General features: G+C 43.0%; 1 protein-coding gene across 1 annotated transcript in view; it reads right to left on the minus strand.

The window, feature by feature from the left end:
• The window catches only part of LOC126260366 (solute carrier family 15 member 2-like), a 276,933-nt gene that overhangs the window by 92,106 nt on the left and 159,075 nt on the right, over nucleotides 1–25,752 (minus strand). Inside the window, exons 8-10 of the mRNA XM_049957694.1 lie at nucleotides 20,039–20,287; nucleotides 5,126–5,380; nucleotides 4,914–5,057 (exon numbers count right to left, since the gene is read on the minus strand). Coding sequence (XP_049813651.1) covers nucleotides 4,914–5,057; nucleotides 5,126–5,380; nucleotides 20,039–20,287 — 648 coding nt within the window. The remainder of the gene's footprint in view (nucleotides 1–4,913; nucleotides 5,058–5,125; nucleotides 5,381–20,038; nucleotides 20,288–25,752) is intronic.

Consider the following 25,752-nt stretch of genomic DNA (forward strand, 5'->3'; position numbering starts at 1 on the left):
TCCTTGAGTCAAATCTCTCCTTTCTTTAGATTCAAATTCTTCAGAATGACCAGTTCTCAATTCTGCTACATCAACTACTAAATGACTCAGAGTAAAATCTATTTTCTTGGAATCTTCTCATCTCTTGGGTAGAAAACAAGGAAATACTCTTAAGAAATAGGTCAGATGTATCTCACCATCTCGTCTAAATTTTGAAAATTGTTTTGACCAATTCATGCCATTTCCTATCTACAATTCTTCTATCAAATCATTTGATAACCCACAGTTAGATACAGTGATCTTATTTCTAAGTACCAGCTGTGTATTTTGTTGCAGTTCCCATAACTTCTGAAATCTGAAATTCATTATCATGTTCAACAGTATTGTCCACTGAATTAGGTGTAGCTCTAGTGGAATCTACTTTTTCTTGCACCTTTCATTCTACTAATGCTTGCAGATGCTTCTCCAATTATTTAAAGTATTCAGAGCACTAGTTATTTCAACATTTTGTCTACTTCATTCTAATGCATCCACTCAATTTCACAAGTCTGAGATTTGACTAGTAATGCTTTCAAACTCCCACGTGGGTAGTGCCTGTATGTTTTGTTTTACCATCTACCTCCTTAAACTGTTCTACATCTTGCTGTATTACAACCTCCTTCCTGACTAAATTGATCGATTTTCTATTTAAAGCTGCAATTCCTTGGGTAATTTTTCTAAGGTTGTTTTTCTATTGGAAATTTTCTCATTTGAATACTCTAATTTTGTAACTAACTCTTCCCTTCATGTTTTTAAAATTGTGGTACTTGTTGACAATATATCTTTATTGGCTTTCACAGTATGACATGGCTCTTTTTTAGTGGCTAAAGCCACACTATTTGACAGTCCTTTCAATTTCTTTATTACTTCTGACAGACTGCTGTCCATACTGTATGTGGAGATTAGCATTCAGTAACTGCCAAGGAACAGCTGACACTTGCTAATGAACAACTCTCAGTTGCTATGGTACAACATACAAGTGCTATGAAACACCCAACAAATGATAGTAAAAGAAAATGTAGGGGACAGAACGTGTCAACTGAAGCAAAGCCTGTGCATGAATGATCCATATACATTCAACAGTTCATGTAATATAATATTTGACAAAAATTGTTAGGAACCAATTAGTGCAACATTCCATGTGTATGACAACATGACTGCAAGACATCATTTTAGTGCTTAATATCATGGATGAGTGGTTGGATGGCTCAAAGTCAGTCAAAATGTCACTACTGTGTCTACAGTAATGAGTGTATCCAAAAGTGTCATCTCACATTTAAAAAAGGCTACTGATGGAGGAAATGCCATGCAGAAGCAGGCTGATGACCGCAGACTGACACTACACACAAGAGGATTGATATACAGCCCTAGTGGTGAAAAGCAACAGACACTTCACCCCTATGCAGATCGCTGCAGACCTTGCAATCACTACCAGTACACATGTGGCTGCAAGAACCATTTTTCAGCAATTAAATTGGACATGTGTGTATGAATGGAAGCCTATTAAATGCAAGCAACTTCAACCATGCCATCCTTGAGAATGATTTCGCTGGTGCAGAGAACCTGTTGGTTAGGGTCAGCAATACTGGTCCAGAGTTATGTTCTCCAAAGAATCACACTTCACTGTGGCAAGTGATTCTATCTACTGGTTAGCATCAAGAGTCTGGTATTGGGCTGCACGGAAGTTGAATGCCCGCTGCAGCAAATGAACCTCAATGGATTATAGAGAGCAGTGTTGTCGTAGCACTGCACTTGCTAGTGAGTGAGCCACCATTTTACCATGTGGTTACACCAGCCAATAGTGTCTCTTGCAGCCAGCATATATACTGCCACACCCCCATCTGATTGCATTTGTTACTATCTCTACCGTAGTACTGACTACTCATCGATAACTTTGCTTTGGTACTGGGTTTCCTCTTTGGTCTCAATTTGGATTGTGACTTGTACTTGACCCATTGACACATCCAGTTGGCCCTGTTGCTCAACTCTGGCATGGGTTTTGATGTCCTATACACAGGAAGTCTTCCCAGTTTGTGTTTTTGTGTTTTCATCATTATCTCCCATTTTTATGATGTGTGCACCAGTATCCGAGTACTCACGGATATAGCAGGGGGAGGGTGGGGGGGTGGGGGGGATGTTACACACCACAGAATGTTCATGAATGCCATTGATATGGCCAAGGCATTATGGTGTGTGTAGGCATTACACACAATGGCTGAACACTGTTACATATCTTTGCATGAGGTAGCATTACGGCACAGCAGTATGGCAGTGAGATTATTCTGGATCGTGTCCATCAGTTTAGGGGTGAGGTGGGACCCAATTTTCTGTTTATGGACAACAATGCCATCCACAAAGGACTGTTGAGGTGTCGGCACAATGGGAAGTGGAACTATTGAACTTATGGAGTGGCCTGCGTATTCCACAGACCTAAACCCCATAAAGCACACCTGGGATGCTCATGGCGGACATAATTCTCAATGAACACCCCATCCCCTAACTGCGCAGGAAATGAAAATCGCCTTGTGAGATGTGTTGAACGTATCCCCCCAAGGACTCCTCATCAGTTTGGTAGCCAGCATGAACAATGGGTGCAAAATGTACTTAGTACATGAGGAGGGTAAATTCCTTAATGAGAGTCCAATATTGACCTTTATGTTGGGAGCCTGACCTGTGTATCCATGAATGTTATTTATGTTCGTTATCCTGGTGCCCCATGTGGTGAAAAATGTAGCATTTTTCATTATAAATGTACCGCTCCACCTCTATTATGTATGTACTGTGTTTCATGTCATCTATCATTGCCTGTGATAATTCCTGTCCATCAATGTCTCTGTTAGCAATTTTCAAGTGGAATATAGACACCTTCACTAATAAGATTACGTTCTAACACAGCTGCTTACAATTTGCAACATATGTTTCTATCACCTTCCACACAAGAAACTACTACCAATAGTATTTCAGTTTTCTGCTGATTACAGTTTACCTAATCAGTATCACTGCTAGCTGCACCAAACTGCTGATGTGTTGCATGGGCGCAGTGATGTCTCACTGAGCTGCTGGGTAGCTGTTGCCACAGTCAGCTCACCAATCACTGTGCTGCAAAGCAAATCTGTCCTGTCATTGTATTGACTAACATCAGTGCTATCATAAATTGTGAATACACTCATAAGTTTGGAATCAGCACATCAAAATCTTCCATTTCCTCAAGGTAATATTTGTTGACTCATCCCGATGCTAATTTCAACTTGTAAATATTTCTTCAAGGTAATATTTGTTGACTCGTGCCAACGGTAATTTCAACATGTAAATATTTCTTCTAGTTGTACTTGGTTGCTATGGTCAATTAATCTCATTTATCCCTTTTCTGTGATAATTCACTTACATGTTTTACACTGCATAAAACTAAATAATTTTCTCTTAAATATTTTAATTACATTGCACAACACTACAATGTGTGCTCACGTCTATCTTCTTCATTGTTTAATTTGGCTGCTCTAGACATTGTGATATATTCTTCCATTATTTTTTTAAAAAATCTTTTTATTATCCCAAAAGCTCTCTTATTTCAGTGCCCCTTATCCATGTCCACCACCTTGGGTACCAAAATGAAGTGTTTACACAACTTACATGTTGTAACCGAGTCAACAACTTCACTAGCGATCTGTCACCCTGATGCTTTTCTGATCACTTTTACTTTGATTGTTGTCTTATGGTCACCTTCTTGTAGTTTCTTGATGCTCTGGACCTGCTATGCAGTGCCACTAATTCTATCCTGTAACTCCTTTCCCACCTGCAAAGAGTCGAGGACTGTAAGAGAGCTTACATATATGCCTGATGGCTATGAAATCATGTAACCAGTCTTAATAAACTCTTCTGTATTTTTCTTCTCCCATAAAACAATTACAATGTCAGGTATACAGATCGCTATTCAACTACTTTTCATACCCAAGCTTATGACAGAAGCACTTACTGTGTTACCACAGACGTAAGTGACAGATTACAGGACATTCTTCATTTGTTTCAGAATGTGGTCATTATCACCAACCTCTCTTGTTCTGAGAATTCCCATGACAACTCCACGCTGTGATGCCAAACTATAAGCAACTCCTCCATTGCAGGTGGAGATACTCCATCGCCTTTACGTATTGGTGATGCTCTGTGCTCACATTTCTCTCCTCACATCTGTATATAGATCAAAAAAATATGCACACAGTGAGAAGTTCTTTTTGTATGCTGCTTATCTAAATAACTTTTCTCCAAGACCATCTTTCATCAGCTTAATACGAAGAAGTGAAATATGTGGTCACTTAACAATATGTTTGAATGCAGAATACAGATGTAGATGTAGATATAGTTGAACATCAATACAGAGTAATATTTCTTGATATTTGCATGCTTTATATTTTTGCCTCAAGTTTTTTACACACACTTCTATCTAACATTGAAATCAAGCAGGATTCAATAGTTTTAGTGCAATTGTTATGGAATAACAGCAGTTTGGCATTCTATCGATAGTCTGTCCCATATATATATTTCTTAATTTAAAATAACCTTCTAAAATCCACCAAGTAATCTCAGTTGAAAGGTAGCTCCCTGGAAGATACCATCAATAAAAAACATGCCTGAATGTTCTTACTGACCAATCTACACCTACTGTGTTCAGTTCATTACAATGCAAGATTGAATACTGACTGTTAATTTTTGCATTCTAAGTATTCTTCAAACCCTAGAGGAAAAGTGAGGGAAAGTTCCTAAAGCAACGGACTTTAATATCCACAAATTCAATTTAAGTCTACTAGACACAGATGTTTCATTTGGTTAGTAGTAAATATTATTTGTTTTCTAGCAGTAATAAACTAAAAGTAATACCAGACTGTTAGATTAGAACTTACTTTTATCATACGATACTGAAGATCCATATATTCTGAACTGTACCTAATTTTAGATTTTCCACTCAGAGTTTTGTTCAGATCTTCAAACTGTGTAACGTAGGCCATTAGCTGAGAATTTACTGCACATATAATTATCTCCTCTACCTGTAACACAGAAATGTTGAGACAGATTTTTACCGTATGTCAATACATATGCAAATATTTAAACTTACCTGTTGTTCAGAGGTTAACACATTAATGTATAGCTGTTGTTCAGTAATCAACAAGTGACTACAGTCAGATGGAGCAAAAACCATGAAGTCATAAGCAGTTATATTTTTTATGTTCACATTCTTAAACACAAAGTTTGAAGATCCATTAACTATTTGTAAACCATTGAAAGGATTAACAATTTCAATTCTACATGGCACGGTATTGATGAAATTCAAATGAGTACTGTCTTTTTCAGGAAGGACTGGGTATGATTCCTGAAACAGAGGGCAAGCGAAGACTTATTTTAACTCAACAGTCACAAGAAAATGATTTTGCAAAATTAAAATAATTAATAATAGGAGCATAAATTAGGAACACATTCAAACCTGGACACGCATCACAGTAATTCATGCGTGAACTAATGAGAGAAAAAATATTTCAAAAGAAACCCTTTATGGTGGCAATTGGATAATCCCATGAAAGTCATCTTATGGACCACTGTGTATTCTCTCACATATTATCATGTAAGATCTCTGTAAGATAGATTGTTCATTGTGACGTTTATGTACAGCCATTAACCATGGCACACATCTCATTTACACAATTTATCATGCAGTGGGAGTAGTTAAGAAATATGCAGGGTGATTTTAATTAAAGTACCAGTTTCAAAATGCCATGCACTGCTCAGAATTATGTCAAATAACATAAAATTTGAATGGAGTTTTATCAAAGAAGGGGTAACTGTTACGGAAACAAAAGAAATTTAATGAAAGTTTTACCACTAGCTGGCATTGTAAGTTGTAGAATATACAAAATAAAAGACACAGCATCCACAGCTCTTCCTCAGTTTGCAGTCAGTATGACTGTCTCAGTGCATGATCACCTACTATTGTTAAAGTTCTACTGTCAGTAGATCTGCAGAAGTTCCAGACACTGAAAGGTATGAAAAAATGTGTTGGTCAGATGTCTGCCAAGGGCCTAGAAAAATGATTATGAAATTTGAAAAGAGAGGCTCTTTTAAAGTGCAGTGCAGCAGAGGAAGAAAAACAATTGGTACAGCATCAGTAGAACATGTGGCTATAGCACTGCAGGAGAGATCCAGCGGTTGTGTTCAAACATGTAGACACAATGAATTGCCAAAACTCTAGACATGCCTCTAAGCATGGTGCATAAAACTCTACAAAACATTCTGCATTGGTATCCATAAAAACAACCCATGTTCAGGAGTTGCTTTGTGTTGACTGGCCAGCAAGACAAATGTTTTCTCTGGAATTTCTTGCTCTCGTGGAAGTGGACAATGAATGGCCATAGGCCTTTCTGTGGACAGATGAAGCCCATTGCTATCTCAAAGGACATGTCACCACACAGAATTGCAGAATATGAGCAACGGAAAATATGCATTTACATCAACTGGTACCACTTCATTCTGCAAAGGTGGCTTTGTGGTACAGAGAGACAGTGTTGTTTGTTGCAGGGTCATATTTTTTTCAAGGATATTTCTTTTTGAGATGATGAGTCCTGTTACCCGTACTGTCACTGGTAAATGCTGTGAGAGTCAACTGCGTATCAATGTCATTCTGACCCTTCAACAGCAGGGATATGTGGGTAGGATCATTTTTATGAAAGATGGCTCTCCTTCAAACATTGCACAGGCAGTGAAGCAGCTGCTCCAGAGGCATTTTGGAAATTCCAGAATGATCAGCAATCATTTCCCTACAGCTTGGCCAAGCATATCACTTGATCTTAATCCATGTGACTTCTGGCTGTGTTCAGTGTTCCAGTTACAATTGTATCTGAATTGAAGGCATGCATTGTGCAACACACTTATGACCCCTGACATACATCAATCTGTTGTGGAAGATGCTGTTTCCTGATTTCAACTTTTGGCTAAAAATAGTGGTCAGCATACTGAACACATCTTGCACCAGTCTCACGACAATTAAAAACTGATTTCATTGTTGCTTTTTATGAGGCTTTTGGCCTCAGGACAATCAAAAATGGATTTTTCCCATCCGATGTAGTATGGCCGTGCTGTGGTGGATGGTCTTACTTATCTAACAGTGCCACAACTGTTGAATACTGAACTTGTGCAGTCATGCATGCTGCACAGCACAAATTGTTTGATGTGCAACTCATGCAATAGCCATCATATTGCAATTCATCTGTCATTTGTAGCTGAACCCATTAACATTATGATGCTTACAGTGCCATTTAGTGGAAAAATTTTCAGAATGTTTTTTTTTCCCCCACCCCCTCCACCCCATAATGTTTCCCCCTTCTACGACGATATTCCATTCAAACTTGATGTCATTTTGAGCAGAATTTCTTTTTTTTACGCTGTTCTGAAACTTGAACTTTGTTTAGTTATACGTAGAAATAGTAAATGCAGTTGCATTTCAAATGAGACAATACATAACATTATTTTTCTGAGGCATGTTTATTTCTCAGAGGGAAGCACCAATTCTCTAATGAAAACACATTGTGTCAGGAAAAACTAAATACACTCCTGGAAATGGAAAAAAGAACACATTGACACCGGTGTGTCAGACCCACCATACTTGCTCCGGACACTGCGAGAAGGCTGTACAAGCAATGATCACACGCACGGCACAGCGGACACACCAGGAACCGCGGTATTGGCCGTCGAATGGCGCTAGCTGCGCAGCATTTGTGCACCGCCACCGTCAGTGTCAGCCAGTTTGCCGTGGCATACGGAGCTCCATCGCAGTCTTTAACACTGGTAGCATGCCGCGACAGCGTGGACGTGAACCGTATGTGCAGCTGACGGACTTTGAGCGAGGGCGTATAGTGGGCATGCGGGAGGCCGGGTGGACGTACCGCCGAATTGCTCAACACGTGGGGCGTGAGGTCTCCACAGTACATCGATGTTGTCGCCAGTGGTCGGCGGAAGGTGCACGTGCCCATCGACCTGGGGCCGGACCGCAGCGACGCACGGATGCATGCCAAGACCGTAGGATCCTACGCAGTGCCGTAGGGGACCGCACCGCCACTTCCCAGCAAATTAGGGACACTGTTGCTCTTGGGGTATCGGCGAGGACCATTCGCAACCGTCTCCATGAAGCTGGGCTACGGTCCCGCACACCGTTAGGCCGTCTTCCGCTCACGCCCCAACATCGTGCAGCCCGCCTCCAGTGGTGTCGCGACAGGCGTGAATGGAGGGACGAATGGAGACGTGTCGTCTTCAGCGATGAGAGTCGCTTCTGCCTTGGTGCCAATGATGGTCGTATGCGTGTTTGGCGCCGTGCAGGTGAGCGCCACAATCAGGACTGCATACGACCGAGGCACACAGGGCCAACACCCGGCATCATGGTGTGGGGAGCGATCTCCTACACTGGCCGTACACCACTGGTGATCGTCGAGGGGACACTGAATAGTGCACGGTACATCCAAACCGTCATCGAACCCATCGTTCTACCATTCGTAGACCGGCAAGGGAACTTGCTGTTCCAACAGGACAATGCACGTCCGTATGTATCCCGTGCCACCCAACGTGCTCTAGAAGGTGTAAGTCAACTACCCTGGCCAGCAAGATCTCCGGATCTGTCCCCCATTGAGCATGTTTGGGACTGGATGAAGCGTCGTCTCACGCGGTCTGCATGTCCAGCACGAACGCTGGTCCAACTGAGGCGCCAGGTGGAAATGGCATGGCAAGCCGTTCCACAGGACTACATCCAGCATCTCTACGATCGTCTCCATGGGAGAATAGCAGCCTGCATTGCTGCGAAAGGTGGATATACACTGTACTAGTGCCGACATTGTGCATGCTCTGTTGCCTGTGTCTATGTGCCTGTGGTTCTGTCAGTGTGATCATGTGATGTATCTGACCCCAGGAATGTGTCAATAAAGTTTCCCCTTCCTGGGACAATGAATTCACGGTGTTCTTATTTCAATTTCCAGGAGTGTACATCCAAGGCTCTTCTAAATGCAGTATATCAGTTTAACATTATGACAGCTGTTAGAAAAATCAGATACTTTTCCTAATTTTTGTGTGAGACTGAAATATCTTCACTTCAAGTGATTAGCTAAGCAAAAAAGTTTTATTGAGAAGTGAAACAACAATCACTTTGACCTTCATGCTATTTCATACAGTTTCTGATGCCAAGCTATATGACTGCTGACATATGGCTTTTGTGCCAGTGATGTGATTTTACAACTCCGTGGTGCAAATTTCCTCACTGCATGGCAACTTCCACATTAATCGTCAGACTTTGCGATAGATGCTTCAGTGGCTCATAGATAACACTGATAATTTGAATTGCCATGTCCTAGGTATGGTTAGAGCATTAAAGCATTACACAATTACAAACTGACTGTACAAAATGGATAAGCGTTGCTGAGAGTCCATCTGCATGGCTTCCTTTGGCCATTGCTCACTATGTCAGGTGGATTTAAATAGGGAACAAAATTGTTGAGGCTTTTGTGGCCAGTTCTTGACACAGTGCCTGTTGGCTTCTGTCTCAGGAAGACCTGACTAGGACATTAGTCATTACTAACTTCCTGTCAGCAGTGTCCATAGGGACCAGTGAGTAGAAAGGGAGGTCAATGGCTGGGAACAGCCCAGTTTCATGTTATTATGCTGAACTGTTTCATCATTTAGCATATTGGGAACATTACATTCCCCAAGTTGATAGACCCTTGTGATCCTTTCTATCTTAGGATACAAAGAAAGAAACATCATAATCTTGAGAGATACAGACGTTAGAACAACAACTATTTGTTGTTCAGTGGTAAGTCAGATCAGTGAGGAGCTTTTCTGTCATCCTTTCAGTAGTTAATAACCTACACAATACAATTTGAACTCATTGTCCCAGTTTCATAATAACAGATTAGCAATACATATGTTTCAACCTCGACCTACCCAAGATCAATTCTCATGACAAATATGGATAGGTTGGGGGAGGGGCACATCTGATATCTCAATACCACAGTATCATTAGCGATACGTCCTACACCAGTTGAGGCGCAATGAGAGCACAGCCTAGGTAAACAATGCAGAAGAAGTTTATTAAGAAACACATAAACAAAAGCTTCTTCTTGTAGTAAATTATTTACAAGAACTGTAGCTCATAGTAATCAATGAGCTCATAAGTGGGTAGATAGCCACAATAATGGACAAAGTCAAAGTCTGAGTTCACTCTGAAGTTGAACAGTTACATTGTAAGGCACTGGTGATGGCCAATACCAAAGTGCTCCACAGTCTCTGGTATGTGATGCCTGAGATAGGTACTGGCACCTGCACAGACCTTGGTCACTGGCAGTGGCATAGTGTTGCAAATTCCAATGGGTTCCTTAGTGGAAGTTCTGACTGATGGACCACTATTTTGGTCAGCACCTGGCCCAGAGGACTTGAAAGTAATAACTGCCTGGCACATCTTGGTAGCAACCTAAATGTTGCGGCAGTGCCAGGATACAGCTGAGCAGGACCTATTTGCAACCACAAGACCTGAGCCAGCCAGCAGGTCTGCTGGGCCAGTGACCTCTGGTGTTATTCATCCTGTTGTCTGTCAGCCTGGTGAGCATATCTATCTGTTGTCTGTAGGTGTGGCCCTTCTGGCTTCAATGGGTAGCCCAGTCCCATGATGGTGGGGTTGCAGACAAAGAGAGGGTCAACAGCCCACACACAGTATCCTTCCCTCCCCCAGGTCACCTGGGTTGTTGGAGGGCCAATCTCCCTGTAAGCTGGAGGCTGTGTGACCTACTGAGGCGCTAACTGGATGGCATAGCAAATGGTCCTGGGAGGGGGAGGGGTTAGTCCAGCACTATAAAAAAGACTTTGAAAGACTACTGGTTGCTGGAGGGATCAGCAAGCCTGGGGGTGTGGGAGGTAGGGGGCATGCAGATAGTAAATATATTTGTGGCATGTGGAGTCGTGTGAAGTTGTCTGATCCAAAGGAGGGGTGATAACTGCCAGCACCCACCATCGGCAGTTCTTAGACTGGACCAGTGCCCAGACCTCATCCTTGATATAGTAATGGTGGTGGGATGTCTGCTGAGGAGGTGATGGTGGGGGTGGGGGGTTCAGGGTTGGGAGGGGGGGGGGGTTGATCTGGTAGAATGCAGGATGGGGAGTTGTGGATGGTGTGGCCTACCATGTAGTTTCTCATCTAGGCTAGCTCCTTCTTGTGGGGTGGAGGTATGAGACTTGAAAAAGGGTCAGCATTTCGCCCAGAGCATGGTGTAGGTGCAGTCTGGCTAAGTGTGATTCAAAAGTGTGGGCAAACCATACTGCCAGTTCACTGGATGCTGGCTGGAAGGATACCATGCGCACCAAGGCGATGCACTGATGGAAAAAAAAGTGGAAAATTCAGTAGACATGAACAGTGACTATAGTTTCTGGGAGCCCCTTGATGGAAAAAAAATATGTGTCAGAGCTTTAATTGTTTAAAATGATGATGGGGACAACATGTGTGATGCATAAGAGAATCTGTTGTGACTCACCGATCGTTCAAAGTGCCGCCGCGCAGTTACACGCGTCCTCTACATGCGGCGCTGTCTGCCAGCCATGCAGCAGCAGCGCCACATGAGCAGCCAGCCAGCCAGTGGTCGCTAGACTTGGACTCAGTTATGATTTGACTGTTAAAGTGTACACACGTCTTACTCTGTTTACTTGATCTGTGACCTTCATGTATTGCGTCTTCCTTGAAATATATTTGTTCAACTTAAAGCTATTACAATTGGTGCCGAGGATGGGATTTTTCTTTTCCATCGTTGACCCACATATTTCCACGGCTACTTTAGAGCAACTATTGCAAGGTCTCATAGAACAGCAAACGCTTCTCACAGATGCAATTCGTGATTTTGTCGCGGCATCAAATGCGGGGCGTCTCTCGTCGTTGTCTCTACCTACTTTTCTTCCTTACGATGAGACGGCAGAAGACTGGTCTGATTACGAAAAACATCTTCGACAGCACTTCTTGGCATTTCATGTCGCAGACGAACAAACATGTAAGTCTCTGTTCCTTTCATGGATTTCACCTCAAATGTATCAGTTGTTGTCGCAATTGGCTCCTTTGAAAGATCCTGTGTCTTTGTCCTTTGCTGAAATGTGTTCACTTCTGTCCGTCTATTTTCAAAAGCAAACACATGTGGTCTTTTATTCCTGTCAAAAACAACTGAATCAATTCTATCGCACTTCGGCTGCTGAACTTCATGGTCTCAGTAGAAAGGGTCAATATGTTACTGAAGTTCACAAAGAATCCTACGCTGATTCCATGGTATGGGATGCTATTATCCGATCGGCGACCGACAAAGAACAAAGAAGTTAGGCAACGTGCCCTTCAGTTGGCAAATCTGACTCTAGATGAAGTCCTATCCATCGCTCAGTCTTTTGAAATTTCTCTCACCGCTGGAGCACAAATAGAGGCATGGGGTGACGGGGAAATACAACCTCTGTGCGATGTTGACAAAGTGTGTAGCATGTCCCTGCCAGCCGACGTGGGCCACAGTATGCTCACAAGTGCAGCCTCAGCCTAACTGTAAACAAACCTCTAAGAAACTGCAGCAAAACCCACGGCAACTTCCTTCATGTCCGTGGTGTTTTACAAAACATTCACGAGAAGATTGTCCACAATGTTGGGCCGTGTGTCACAAATGCAAAAAAAAAAAAAAGGTCATGTGTCATCTGTTTGCAAATCCGACCGCATACATGATGTTCATGAACATGACGCTGATTCTGATTCTGCGTTGTCTGTCAATTGTACTTCTTCCCTTTCAGGGAAGTTATTCCTCACTGTCCAAATACTTGGTCAAGATGTTCGAATGCAGGTGGATACTGGTTCTGCTGCCACTATCATCAATTCTCAGATGTATCTTGAGTGGGGTTCTCCAATCCTGTCACCAGTCACTAGGCAATTACGGACGTACAATAAACAGAAAATTTCTCTCTTGGAACAAATTGATGCTGAGCTATCTTAAAAATCTGCCGTTCGCACTGTTCCCATATTTGTAGTGGACCATAGTAACATGGAGAATCTTTTTTGTTTTGATGCCTTTCGCGTTTTTGGGTTCTCCTTAGATGACTCAGTCAATATCATCTTTGATGTTATTCCTTATGCTCAATTGGATTCCTTGTCGATGACATTTTCGTCCTTTTTTTCTCCTGGGTTAGGCCATGCAAACAACTTTGAAGCTCATATCACGCTCAAATCCACTGCCGGCCTAAGTTTTTTTGGGCTCGGCCCATTCCTGTGGCCCTTTGTGATCAGGTCAAACGGGAGCTGGTTCGTCTCACTGCTTCAGGGGCTTGCTTCCTGTCACTTCCAGTGAGTGGTCCTCTCCTGTTGTTGTCATTGCTAAGCCAAATGGTGATATTTGTCTCTGTGGCGATTTCAAAGCCACTGTAAATGTTCAATGCCTTATCGACACTTACACTATGCTTCGACCTGAAGAATTGTTCACTAAACTTGCTGGAGGTCAGTATTTTTCTAAACTTGACCTGTCAGAAGCTTATCAACAACTTCCTCTCGATGCTGCTTCCTGGCAATTTCTGGTCCTTAACACGCCTTTCGACCTCTATCAATACCAACGTTTGCCATGTTGCCAGTGCCCATGCTCTCTTTCAGCAATTCTTGGAACAATTATTACTCACTGTCCCTGGGTGCACAAATTACCAGAACAACATTGTTGTCACTGGCTCCACCACTGACAAACATCTTCAAAATCTCTGCACATTTTTTCATGTCTTACGTGTAATCTTCAGAAATCAAAATTTTTTCAGGCGTCTATCACGTACTTGGGGTTTCAACTCTCTCGGGATGGTACTCGTCAGCTTTGGCAAACTGTCGCTGTGATCGATGCCCTTCCTCACCCTACACCTGTTAAGGAACTGCAGGCCTTCTTGGGGAAAATAGCATACTATCACAATTTTTTACCATCTGCTGCTTCAGTGGTTCAGCCGTTGCATCGCCTGTTGCATAAAAATGTGCCTTTTCACTGGTCCACGTCATGCGATGCGGCTTTCCAAAAATTGAAGACTATGCTGAAACAGGCCCGGTGCCTGGCTACTTATCGACCTGGCCAACATCTTGTTCTTGCCACGGATGCCTTTGAATACGGGGTCAGTGCAGTCCTTGCACACCGTTTTTCTGACAGTTCTAAACAACCCTTTGCTTATGCCTCCAAAACGCTCACGGATGACCAACAAAAGTATTCTCAAATTGAAAAAGAAGCTTTGGCCATTATTTATGCTCTTCATAGGTTTGCTGTTTTTCTCCATGCATCCAAATTTCATCTTGTTATGGATCACAAACCACATGTTTCCTTGTTTCATCCATTAACATCACTTCCCGACAAGGCTGCACACTGCCTCCAGCGTTGGGCTCTTTACTTGTCTCGTTTCAATTATGAGATTCATTTCCAGCCGACGGCTCAACATGCAAATGCTGATGCTCTGTCTCGCCTTCCCATGGGTCCTGATCTGGCATTCGATAGGTACGAACTTTTGTGTTTCCACCTGGATGTGGCCGAGCAGTGGGTTGTGGACGGGTTCCCCATCACCGGGGACCAGCTGGCGGCTGCTACAGGTTCTGACCCTACCCTCTCCTGGGTTTTACGATGTATTCAGAATGGTTGGCCAGATTGTCTGTCTGCTAAGACTTCTGATCCGTTGCGGAACTACTACGCTTTGCGTTACTGCCTCACGGCTAGTGATGGTGTTAACCTCTTTTCCACCGAAAATGCCTCGCCACGTGTTGCGGTACCTGCGTCTTTGCATGCTTCGGTCTTGCACCTCCTTCACCAAGGGCACTGGCGTGTGTCTCGCACAAAATCTCTGGCGTGCTGTCATATGTACTGGCCCGGCATCGACTCTGAAATCGCACACATGATCGCTGCCTGTGGCCCTTGTGCGTCACAGGCCGCTGCCATTAAGTCATCTTTGTCACCGTGGCCTCCACCTGAGAAGCCCTGGGAGCATATTCATGCTGATTTTGCGGGACCTTTTTTAGGTACTTATTGGCTTCTCGTTATTGACGCCTACTATAACTTTCCTTTCATTGTCTGTTGCACGTCGCCTACCACCGCAGCAACCACCAATGCTCTAGCTCGCATTTTCTCTTTGGAAGGCTTTCCCATTACTCTTGTTACTGATAATGGTCCGCAATTTGCCTCTTCCGATTTTGCGGATTTTTGTACCCGTCTCACTGTCATGCACGTCACGGCCCCTCCGTTCCATCCACAGTCAAATGGTGAGGCTGAACGACTGGTCCACAGATTTAAGGATCAGATGAGGAAACTCCTGACTTCTTCTGCTGCTGATGATGCACTTCAATTTCTGGCTTCTTACCATTTCACCCCCATGGGCGACCAAGGCCTGGCTGAGCTCTTACATGGCCGACAGCCCCGCACGCTACTTCATCTTCTGCGGCCTTCCACCTCACGGCTGCGGGTCCCTTCACTTGGCCGGTTCACCAGCAACGACCTTTTTGGGTACGGGGATATGGCAGGCAGCCAAAATGGAGTCCTGGCCGCATCTTACGACACTGTGGCTGACGCCTGTATGAAATCCAGACAGACACGGGTGTTGCAGTGCGTCATTTGGACCAGCTTCAACCTCGTGTGCTGGCAACGCCTGTTCTGGATGCCCCTACACTACCTTCGGCTCTACCTGATGCTCGGGATACTGGAATCTCTCATTACCCACAACACAGTCCTCTCACCATCATATCGGTGCCAGCACAAGAACTGACGCCACCAGGAGACATGCCCATGCAGGAACCAAATGACCATCATCTGTCGGAGCAACTCTACTCGCCTCCTTCTCCTACGGACATGGACACATCGCCCATGTCTCCTGTTATAACAACTGGACTTGCCGCAACGGGCAGATTGGTGCATGGAGCCCCAGCAGATTCAACCCCCACGTCTCCTGTCATCTCGACCCATTATCATCGGGGACACTTCCGCAGTACGGGAAGCCTCCTCCTCAAGACTTTATGGCCAATCAAACAACACCTATGGACTTTAGCAATCTACAGGCCACCTCCATGAAGACCTGTGCAAAAAATTCAAAGGGGTGGGGGGGGGGGAAGTGTTGTGACTCGCTGATCTTTCAAAGTGCTGCCACACAGTTACGCACATCCTCTACATGCGGCACTGTCTGCCAGCCATGCAGCAGCAGCGCCACCTAAGCGGCCAGCCAGCCAGAGTCAGCTAGACTTGGACTCAGTTATGATTTGACTGTTAAAGTGTACACACGTCTTACTCTATTTACTTGATCTGTGACTTTCATGTATTGTGTCTTCCTTGAAATATGTTTGTTCAACTTGAAGTTATTACAGAATCCACCACCTGCATTGATAACAATGAACCAGAAATAACCCAAAAAGGGGCCTGCAAAATCTAAATTGTGGCATGTCTGAGGTATCTGGCAAAGGCATACATCACTGAGCGGGTGCTGCTTTTTTACTCTGACAGGATTAAAATGCTGCCACACTGGCAATGTTGGTGTCAATCTCAACTGCAAGCCACGCTGGATAATGAACAACTTGTTTTAGATCCCTGATGGCTTTGTCACATTTGTAAGTCCAATTCCATTTCACATTTTCCATAGTAACCGATGGCTGGTGCAGGGGGAATGAATTTTCTACAGTAATTGAGTTGACATAACATAGATTGGAGAGTTATTTAGTGTCCTTAAGGGTGGGAAGTTTCTGGATAGCTTGAATGTAGTGTGCCATGGGCTTCATTCCTCAGTCACTTAAGACATGGCCTAGACATTTGACCTGTGGTAAAAGAAATCAGCATTTTTCCTTGTTGCACTTGAAGTTGGCCTGCTGGAATACAACAAATAGGGTGTCTATGTCAGTCATTAAATCTTGAGCTTTCTACCAATAACAATCATGTTGCCCAGATAATTGGCTGTTCTGGGCACATCAAAAGTCAGATTTTCTAAATATCACTGAAAATTAGCTGAGGCACTGGTGATGCCAACAGGAAGCCTGTTATAGCAGAAAGACCAACAGGAATGTTGATCACTAAAATATTTCACAACACTTCATCCAAACGGAACTGAAAGTAAACACCCTGCAGTGAAAACTTGCCTCCTGCAAAGCATGTCATGTCTTCAATTTTTGGGATGTGGTAGACATTGATGATGGATGGACATTAATCATGGAGAGTGGGAGAGTGTGGTGCTCTACTTCCAGGTTGAGCTGCTGCAGTAAGTGGTAAATTTCAGGCCCTCCATACACCAAAAAGAATAGGCACTGCTGAGCATCACCTGAGATACCAAAGCCAAAAGCATTTCCCCATTCTGGCCATGTAGTTTGGCCATGGCTCAAATTTTCTGTCAAATGTTTGCAATGGTGGAAGTGCCATCCAGGATCATTTCACCAGGGAATTCATGTGTGACATGTGGTCAAAGAATTCCAGGGGCATTATGCTGATGACCGCCATCTTCTCTACGATTGCTTCCATGGCATGTTGGGCGTTCTGGAGCAGCAGCAGCAGCAGTACCTGGGCAGTAACATCTGAGGAGTTAGACATGCTGGTATGGAAGTCAATATCGGCAAACCTACAGTGTACAGGCCACTGTTTACCTGGGGCATAGTACAAGCATGAAAAGCTAGGTTCATGGACAAATACCTAATCACCATTTGAGATGTTTCCTTCCAGTGCAGGCACAATGAGAATGCAGCCCAAGTAAACAGTACAGAACAAATTTATTAAAAACATTTACACAGAAGCCCCTTCTTGGAGTGTTATTTACAAAGACTGTTTATGGTGGCTCATGGTAATCACGGATTTTACACAAATTTGTAAGTGAGCGCCAGTAATGGACAAATTGAGGTCAGAGTTCACTCTGGAGTTGAACAGTTAGAACGTAAAGTAGTGGCAATGATCCATATCAAAGCCCTCTGCAATTTCCAGTGTCATTTATCACACCAGAGTGATTGAACACTGGTGTAGATAAACACTTCCTGGCAATGCCTGAGGTATGCACGGGCAGCTGCATGTGGAGCAATTACTCACAGTTGCATAGTGTTGAAGATTCTGATGGTTTCCTTAGCGAGAACTCTGATTGGTGGACCACTACTGCACGTGCAGCAGTTACTGGCAGTCGCATTGTGTCGAAGATTCTGATGGTTTCCTTAGCGACAGCTCTGATTGGTGGAACATTACTGTGATCAGTGCCTGGTCCAGAGGACTTGAATGAAATGACTGCTTGGTGCTGGCCTACAACAATTTTTATTTATTCACTACTCAGTTTTAGGCTTATTACACCATTATCATGTGATTATTGACTGTCACAACCGGAGATAAAATAAAATAGGTGAGACAAGTATTAGGTAATACAAAAGTTACAACACTAGAAACTGTGAAGATGGTATTAAACACATTTCACATACAATGTGACATACAGGGGATAGGCAAAATAATGTGAACAGTGGTAGTAATGGAATAGTTGTGTTTGACACTCAACAATGCAGGTAAGGCATGTGTTGTGCTGGACTCTGCATGTTTAGTACAGACTAGGCATCACTGAAGGTTGTTTACAAGTAGTGCACACTTTGTATTTGCATTCAGAGACCGAGGTTGATGTGCAGTGAAGGAGCTAACAGAGTTCCAAAGAGGGCAGATTGTGGGGTCCCGATCAGCTGGGGCATCAGTAACCAAGACAGCCAACTTATTGAATGTCTCAAGAGCAACTGTTTCAGCAGTCATGACGGCCTACACCAAACATGGAAGGATATCACTGTATAGTGTAAACACATATCAAGACTAAGTGACAGAGATTGTCATATGCTAACGCGAACTGTGATGGTGTGGGCAGCCATAGCATGGTATTCTGCTGGTCCCATCATTACTCTCGATGGCCGTGTTACACCCAATGATTATGAGAACATTTTAGGTTTCAGGTGCACCCCATGATTCAATGTTGTTCCCCAACAATGCTGCCGTATTTCAGGACGATAATGTACCCCTTCACCCAGCCAGGACAGTACAATCGTGATATCAGGAGCATGCAACTCAACTGAAGTGCTTTCCCTGGCCAGCGCAGATGCCTGACTTTAACATTATTGAACCTTTGAGGGCAGTATTGGAGCGCAGACTCCAGAGCAGATTTCTGCCTCCCTCATTGCTACAGGTGTTAGCAGAGGTTCTGATTGAAGAGCAGCATTACAGTGCACTGGAACTAACACTCATTATATGCCAGTATTCCAAGAAAAATCATAGCTATATTATGGGTCAATGGGGATCCAAACCCTTATTAATAAACCATTCCCAAGTAAGTACAGGTGTTCACATTATTTTGCCTATCCCCTGTACATCTAAGAATGATAAAAACATGCCACTACTAGAGAGAGTAGAAATCAACAAGCATATGACACAGAATGCTAGCTTTGTTTTAAATGAGTAGCTACAATTTTCTTTTTCTCCTCTGTTGCATTAAGTTTCATTTATGCATATCTGAGGAAGAGGAAACTAGACAGTCACCACACACATTCTGTATTTTACCTCCAGTTACGCCAAAGAGCCATCACAAAGTGCTTGCAAGGCTAGAAAAATTCATTACTGAATAAACAAAAATTGTTGCACATCAATAAAGGTTTTTTTATAAACATTGCTATCATGGTATATCAAACTACAATGGTGAATTAAATTAATGCTTCTTTTTCCTTTGTAACTTGAAGAAACTGATCCTCTGACAGCATGTGTTCTTGTTAGTAGTTTTATGGAACTGAAAATCTGCTGCTATAAAATTAGATATAGAGCAGATTGTAGTGACTTATAGTAGATTTTGATCACTTACAAATATAGTACTGATAAAAGTAAATATTTGCTCCAGGCTGTATTCAAGAACTTTTAAGTAGACATACACATCTTACTGTGAAATGCACATTTTCAATATATGTTACAATTCAGTCAACACTGATGTAAAACATTGTGTTACCTCTACAGAAATAGTATACCTCTAGTTTAATCTCTATCGCTCCAGAAGTGATGAAAGCAAAACTTGCAATGATGCCACCAGCAAACATTTTCGTCAAAAGTGATGACACTGTGTTGTTATATCCAATTACAGGATAAATTGATCTGTCAAACAAGGGAATTAGTACTAGAACAATCGCAGGATTTAGGACCTGCATCTGATCGGGTATCAGCTGCATTCCCAGAAAATCCCCACGCATACGTGAAGCTTGAAATGTCCACCGTGAACCCTGAAATAAAAACATACACTTGTTACTACTTAACTCACTCTCACAAATACTATCACTAAAAATGTAGGCTGCAGGCATTAAATATGAAGTTCTGTCTAGAAGCTCCCAAAATTAGAATTTGGGTATAAATGGTTATGAGAGCCAGTTTGAGTGGTTGGGTTTATCTTTGGCAAATATACTTCAACATCTAGGTAATGAACAGATAAAGCATTGATAGAAAGTCTGCAGGAAGTCAAAATAGCTTCAAGAGGAACCACAGATTTTTTTAAAGTTTGTCAGTGGCAGTGAAAGTTGTGTTTATGGGCATATGGGCATCTCATTTGAAACTGAACAGCAGTTGTCATATTGCAAGGGTTCTCCCTTACCCTAGAGGTGGTGGGGATGGGATGGGGTGGAATGGTTAGGTGGGGGAATTAAAATGTAAATCATTAAGTTAAGTCCCTGTCACGCTGCTTCTTCAACAGGAACAGCATTGTCTGGAGGACGTTCATTCCTCAAGATCATACAGTCAATAATACATTATATCACAATATCCTAAAGCTTTTAATGGAGCACACAAGAAAGGTCACAATAAGCAATTCATGAACAATTCCGTAACAGATCATGACTGCTTTCAACATACATAAAACTTTATGAGAGAAGGGAAGTTGCTACTCACCATATAGCGGAGATGCTGAGCCGCGATAGGCACAATAAAAAGATTCACACAATTATAGCTTTTGGCCATTAAGGCCTTTGTCAGCAGTAGACCCACATACACACACACTCACACACGCTCATGCAAGTGCAACTTGCACACACATCTGCAGTCTCAGAGAGCTGAAACTACACTGTGAGCAGCAGCACCAGTGCATGATGGGAGTGGCAACTGAGTGGGGGTAAGGAGGAGGCTGGGGCAGGGAGAAGAAGGGATAGTATGGTGGGAGTGGTGGACAGTGAAGTGTTGCACTTTAGATGAAGGGTAGGAGAGAAGGTGTGGAGGAGGGAGGGGGTAAGTAGCGGAAAGGAGAGAAATAAAAATAAAAATTAAAGAAATTAAAAGACTGGGTGTGGCGGTAAAATGACGGCTGTGTAGTGCTGGAATGGGAACAGGGAGGGGGCTGTATGGGTGAGGACAGTGACTAACGAAGGTTGAGGCCAGAAGGGTTATGGGAACATATGTATTGCAGGGAAAGTTCCCACCTGTGCAATTCAGGAAAGCTGGTGTTGGTGGGAAGGATCCATATGGAAGAGGCTGTGAAGCAGTCACTGAGATGAGGGGTATCATGTTTGGCAGTGTGTTCAGCTAGAGGATGGTCCACTTGCTTTTTGGCCACAGTTTGTTGGTGGCCGTTCATGTGGACAGACAGCTTGTTGGTTGTCATGCCTACATAGAATGCAGCACAGTGGTTGCAGCTTAGCTTGTAGATCACATGACTGGTTTCAAAGGTAGCCCTGCCTTTGGTGTGATAGGTAATGTTAGTGACCGGACTGGAGTAGGTGGTGGTAGGAGGATGTATAGGACAGGTCTTGCATCTAGGTCTATTACAGGGGTATGAGCCATGAGGTAAGGGATTGGGAGCAGGGGTTGTGTAAGGATGGATGAGTATATTGTGTAGGTTTGGTGGACGGCGGACTACCACGGTAGGAGGGGTGGGAAGGATAGTGGGTAGAGCAATTATCATTTCAGGGCAAGACGAGGGGTAATCGAAACCCTGGCAGAGAATGTAATTCAGTTGCCCCAGTCCCGAATGGTACTGAGTTACGAGGGGAATGTTCCTCTGTGGCCGGACTGTGGGACTTTTTGTGAGGTGGTGGGAGACTGGAAAGATAAGGCATGGGAGATTTGTTTTTGTACAAGGATAATTACAGTCACTGAAGGCTTCAGTGAGACTCTCGGTATATTTAGAGAGGGACTGCTCGTCACTGCAGATGCGACAACCACAGGTGGCTAGGCTGTACGGAAGGGACTTCTTGGTATGAAACGGGTGGCAGCTGTTGAAGTGGAGGTATTGCTGGTGGTTAGTAGGTTTGATATGGATGGAAGTACTGATGTAGCCATCTCTGAGGCGGAGGTCAACATCTAGGAAGGTGGCTTGTTGGGTTGAGAAGGACCAGGCGAAGCAAATGGGGGAGAAGTTGTTGAGGTTGTGGAGGAATGTGAGTAATGTGTCCTCACCTTCAAACCAGATAGCAAAGATGTCATCAGTGAATCTGAAACAGGTGAGGGGTTTAGGATTCTGGGTTTTTAGGAAGGATTCCTCTAGATGGCCCATGAATAGGTTAGCATAGGATGGTGCCATGTGGGTACCTATAGGTGAGGACACCTTATTCACATTCCTCCAGAACCTTTATCACATTCCTCCTCCTTTATCCAGTCAATGCCAGCTTGGGACTAATATAGTACTTCTCCAGTTTCATGGAGAAGTAACCATAACAGTATATAGGCTATCATGACAATGGGGTCACCACTCACAAATTAATGCGACAGTTTCCCAAAGTGTTTGTACATAACATACTGGAGGTGGGACATGGGAATCAGCTTAGTTTTCCATGGTGAATGTGGAAAACAGGCTAAAAACCACATCCAGGCTATCCAACATACTGAACCCAGTGAGCAAGGCAGATTCGATCCAGAGCCAGTGCACCTTCCTGTGTCCCAGATATGGGTACCTTAATGCACATGACTGTTTGTATGGGTAAACCTGGTTCTGTACAATTTATTTTTCTCCCCCAATACAAAAATCATGTTGTAAGGCTGAAAATCTGACACACTTACATGAATCAGGCATAAATGCAAACAGTGCTAAATTCCATGAAAAGAGGAATTTAGTTCAACACTGGTAGCAATTCTCATATCACCTGTATCAAGAGGATTGCATTTAATGTGAATATGCCAAATAAGACATAATGGCCATTAGTCATTAATGATGAAAGTTCAGAAAATACAGATAATTTCTCATATAGGGGATTTCTGTGCTTTCATTTAACTTTTTAGGGCTGTATGAATGCAAATTACCTGCGAGAAATAGACACACTTGTTTGTTGTGGTCTTCAGTCCAGAGACTGGTTTGATGCAGGTCTCCATGCTACTCAATCTTGTGCAAGCTTCTTCCTCTCTGAGTAACTACTGCAACCTACATCGTTCTGAATCTGTTCAGTGTATTCATGCATTGGTCTCCATCTACGGTTTTTACCTTTCACGCTTCCTTCCAATACTATAGTGCTGATCCCTTGATACCTCAGAATGTCTCCAGCCAAGCGATCTCTCCTTTTACTCAGGTTGTGCCACAAATTCCTCTTCTCCCCAACTCTATTCAATACCTTCTCATTAGGTATGTGATCTATCTCATCTTCAACATTCTTCTGTAGCACCACATTTTGAAAGCTTCTATACTCTTCTTGTCTAAACTATTTATCATCCATGGTTCACTTCCATAGATGGCTACACTCCTACAAATACTCTCAGAAAAGACATCTTGAGACTTAAATCTATACTCGATGTTAACATATTTCTCTTCTTCAGAAAAGCTTTCTTGCCTTAGATAGTCCACATTTTAAATCCACTCTACTTCAACCAATAATCAGTTATTTTGCAAACAGCAAAACTCATCTACTATTTTGACTGCCTATGGCCTAATCTAATTCCTTCAGCAACATCTGATTTAATTCGACTACATTCCATTATCCTCATTTTGCTTTTGTTGATGTTCCTCTTATATCCTTTTTTCAGGCACTGTCCATTCTGTTCAACTGTCTTCCAGGTTCTTTGCTGCCTCTGGCAGAATTACAATATTGTCGACACACCTCAAAGTTTTTATTTCTTCTCCATGGATTTTAATTCCTACTCCATATTTTTCTTTACTGCTTGCTTAATGTACAGATTGAATAACATCGGGGATAGGCTACAACCCTGTCTTACTCCCTTCTCAACCACTGCTTACCTTAGATACCCCTTGACTCTTATAACTGCCATCTGGTTTCTGTACAAACTGTAAATAGCCTTTTGCTCCCTGTATTTTACCCCTGCCACCTTCAGAATTTGAAAGGGAGTATTCTAATCAACATTGTCCAAAGCTTTCTCTAAGTACACAAATGCCAGAAATGTGGGTTTGCCTTTCCTTAATGTATCTTCTAAGATAAGTTGTAGGGTCAGTATTGCCTTGCTTGTTCCAACATTTTTATGGAATCCAAACTGATCTTCCCTGAAGTCAGCTTTTACCAGTTTTTTCATTCGTCTGTAAAGAATTCGTGTTAGTATTTTGCAGCTGTGATTTATTAAACTAATAATTCAGTAAATTTCTCACCTGTTGACACCTGCTTTCTTCGGGATTTGAATTATTATATTCTTCTTGAAGTCTGAGGGTATTTCACCTGTCTCATACATCTTGCTCACCAGATGGTAGAGTTTTATTCGGGGCTGGCTCTGCCAAGGTATCAGTAGTTCTAATGGAATGTTGTCTACTCCGGGGGCCTTGTTTTGACTTAGGTCTTTCAGTGCTCTGTCGAATTCTTCACACAGTACCGTATCTCCCATTTCATCTCCATCTGCATCCTCTTCCATTTCCATAATTTTACCCTCAAGTACATCACCCTTGTATAGACCTTCTATATACTCCTTCCACCTTTCTGTTTTCCCTTTGCTTACAACTGGGTTTCCATCTGAGCTCTTGATATTCATACAAGTGTTCTCTTTTCCCCAAATGTCTCTTTAATTTTCCAGTAGGCAGTATCTATCTTACCCCTAGTGATACATGCTTCTACATCCTTACATTTGTCTCTAGCCATCCCTTCTTAGCCATTTTGCATTTCCTGCCAACCTCATTTTTGAGACGTTTGCATTCCTTTTCACCTGCTTCATTTACAGCATTTCTGTATTTTTTCCTTTCATCAGTTAAATTCAATATCTCTTCTTACCAAACGAAAGCGTTGGTACATTGATAGAAGCAATAACAAACACAAACACACACACAAAATTCAAGCTTTTGCAACCCACGGTTGCTTCATCAGGAAAGAGGGAAGGAGAGGGAAAGATGGAAGGATGTGGGTTTTAAGGGAGAGGGTAAGGAGTCATTCCAATGCCGGGAGCAGAAAGACTTACCTTAGGGGGAGAAAAGGACAGGTGTACACTCGCACACACACACATATCCATCCACACATATACAGACACAGGCAGACATATATAAAGACAAAGAGGTTGGGCAGAGATGTCAGTCGAGGCGGAAGTACAGAGGCAAAGATGTTGTTGCATGACAAGTGATGTACGAAGTGCGGCAACTTGAAATTAGCGGAGGTTGAGGCCTGATGGGTAACAGGAAGAGCAGATATATTGAAGGGCAAGTTCCCATCTCCGCAGTTATAATAGGTTGGTGTCGGTGGGAAGTATCCAGATAACCCGGACGGTGTAACACTGTGCCAAGATGTGCTGGCCGTGCACCAAGGCATGTTTAGCCACAGGGTGATCCTCATTACCAACAAACATTGTC

Source organism: Schistocerca nitens, chromosome 5 (genome assembly GCF_023898315.1).
Source record: "Schistocerca nitens isolate TAMUIC-IGC-003100 chromosome 5, iqSchNite1.1, whole genome shotgun sequence".
NCBI lineage: Eukaryota > Metazoa > Arthropoda > Insecta > Orthoptera > Acrididae > Schistocerca > Schistocerca nitens.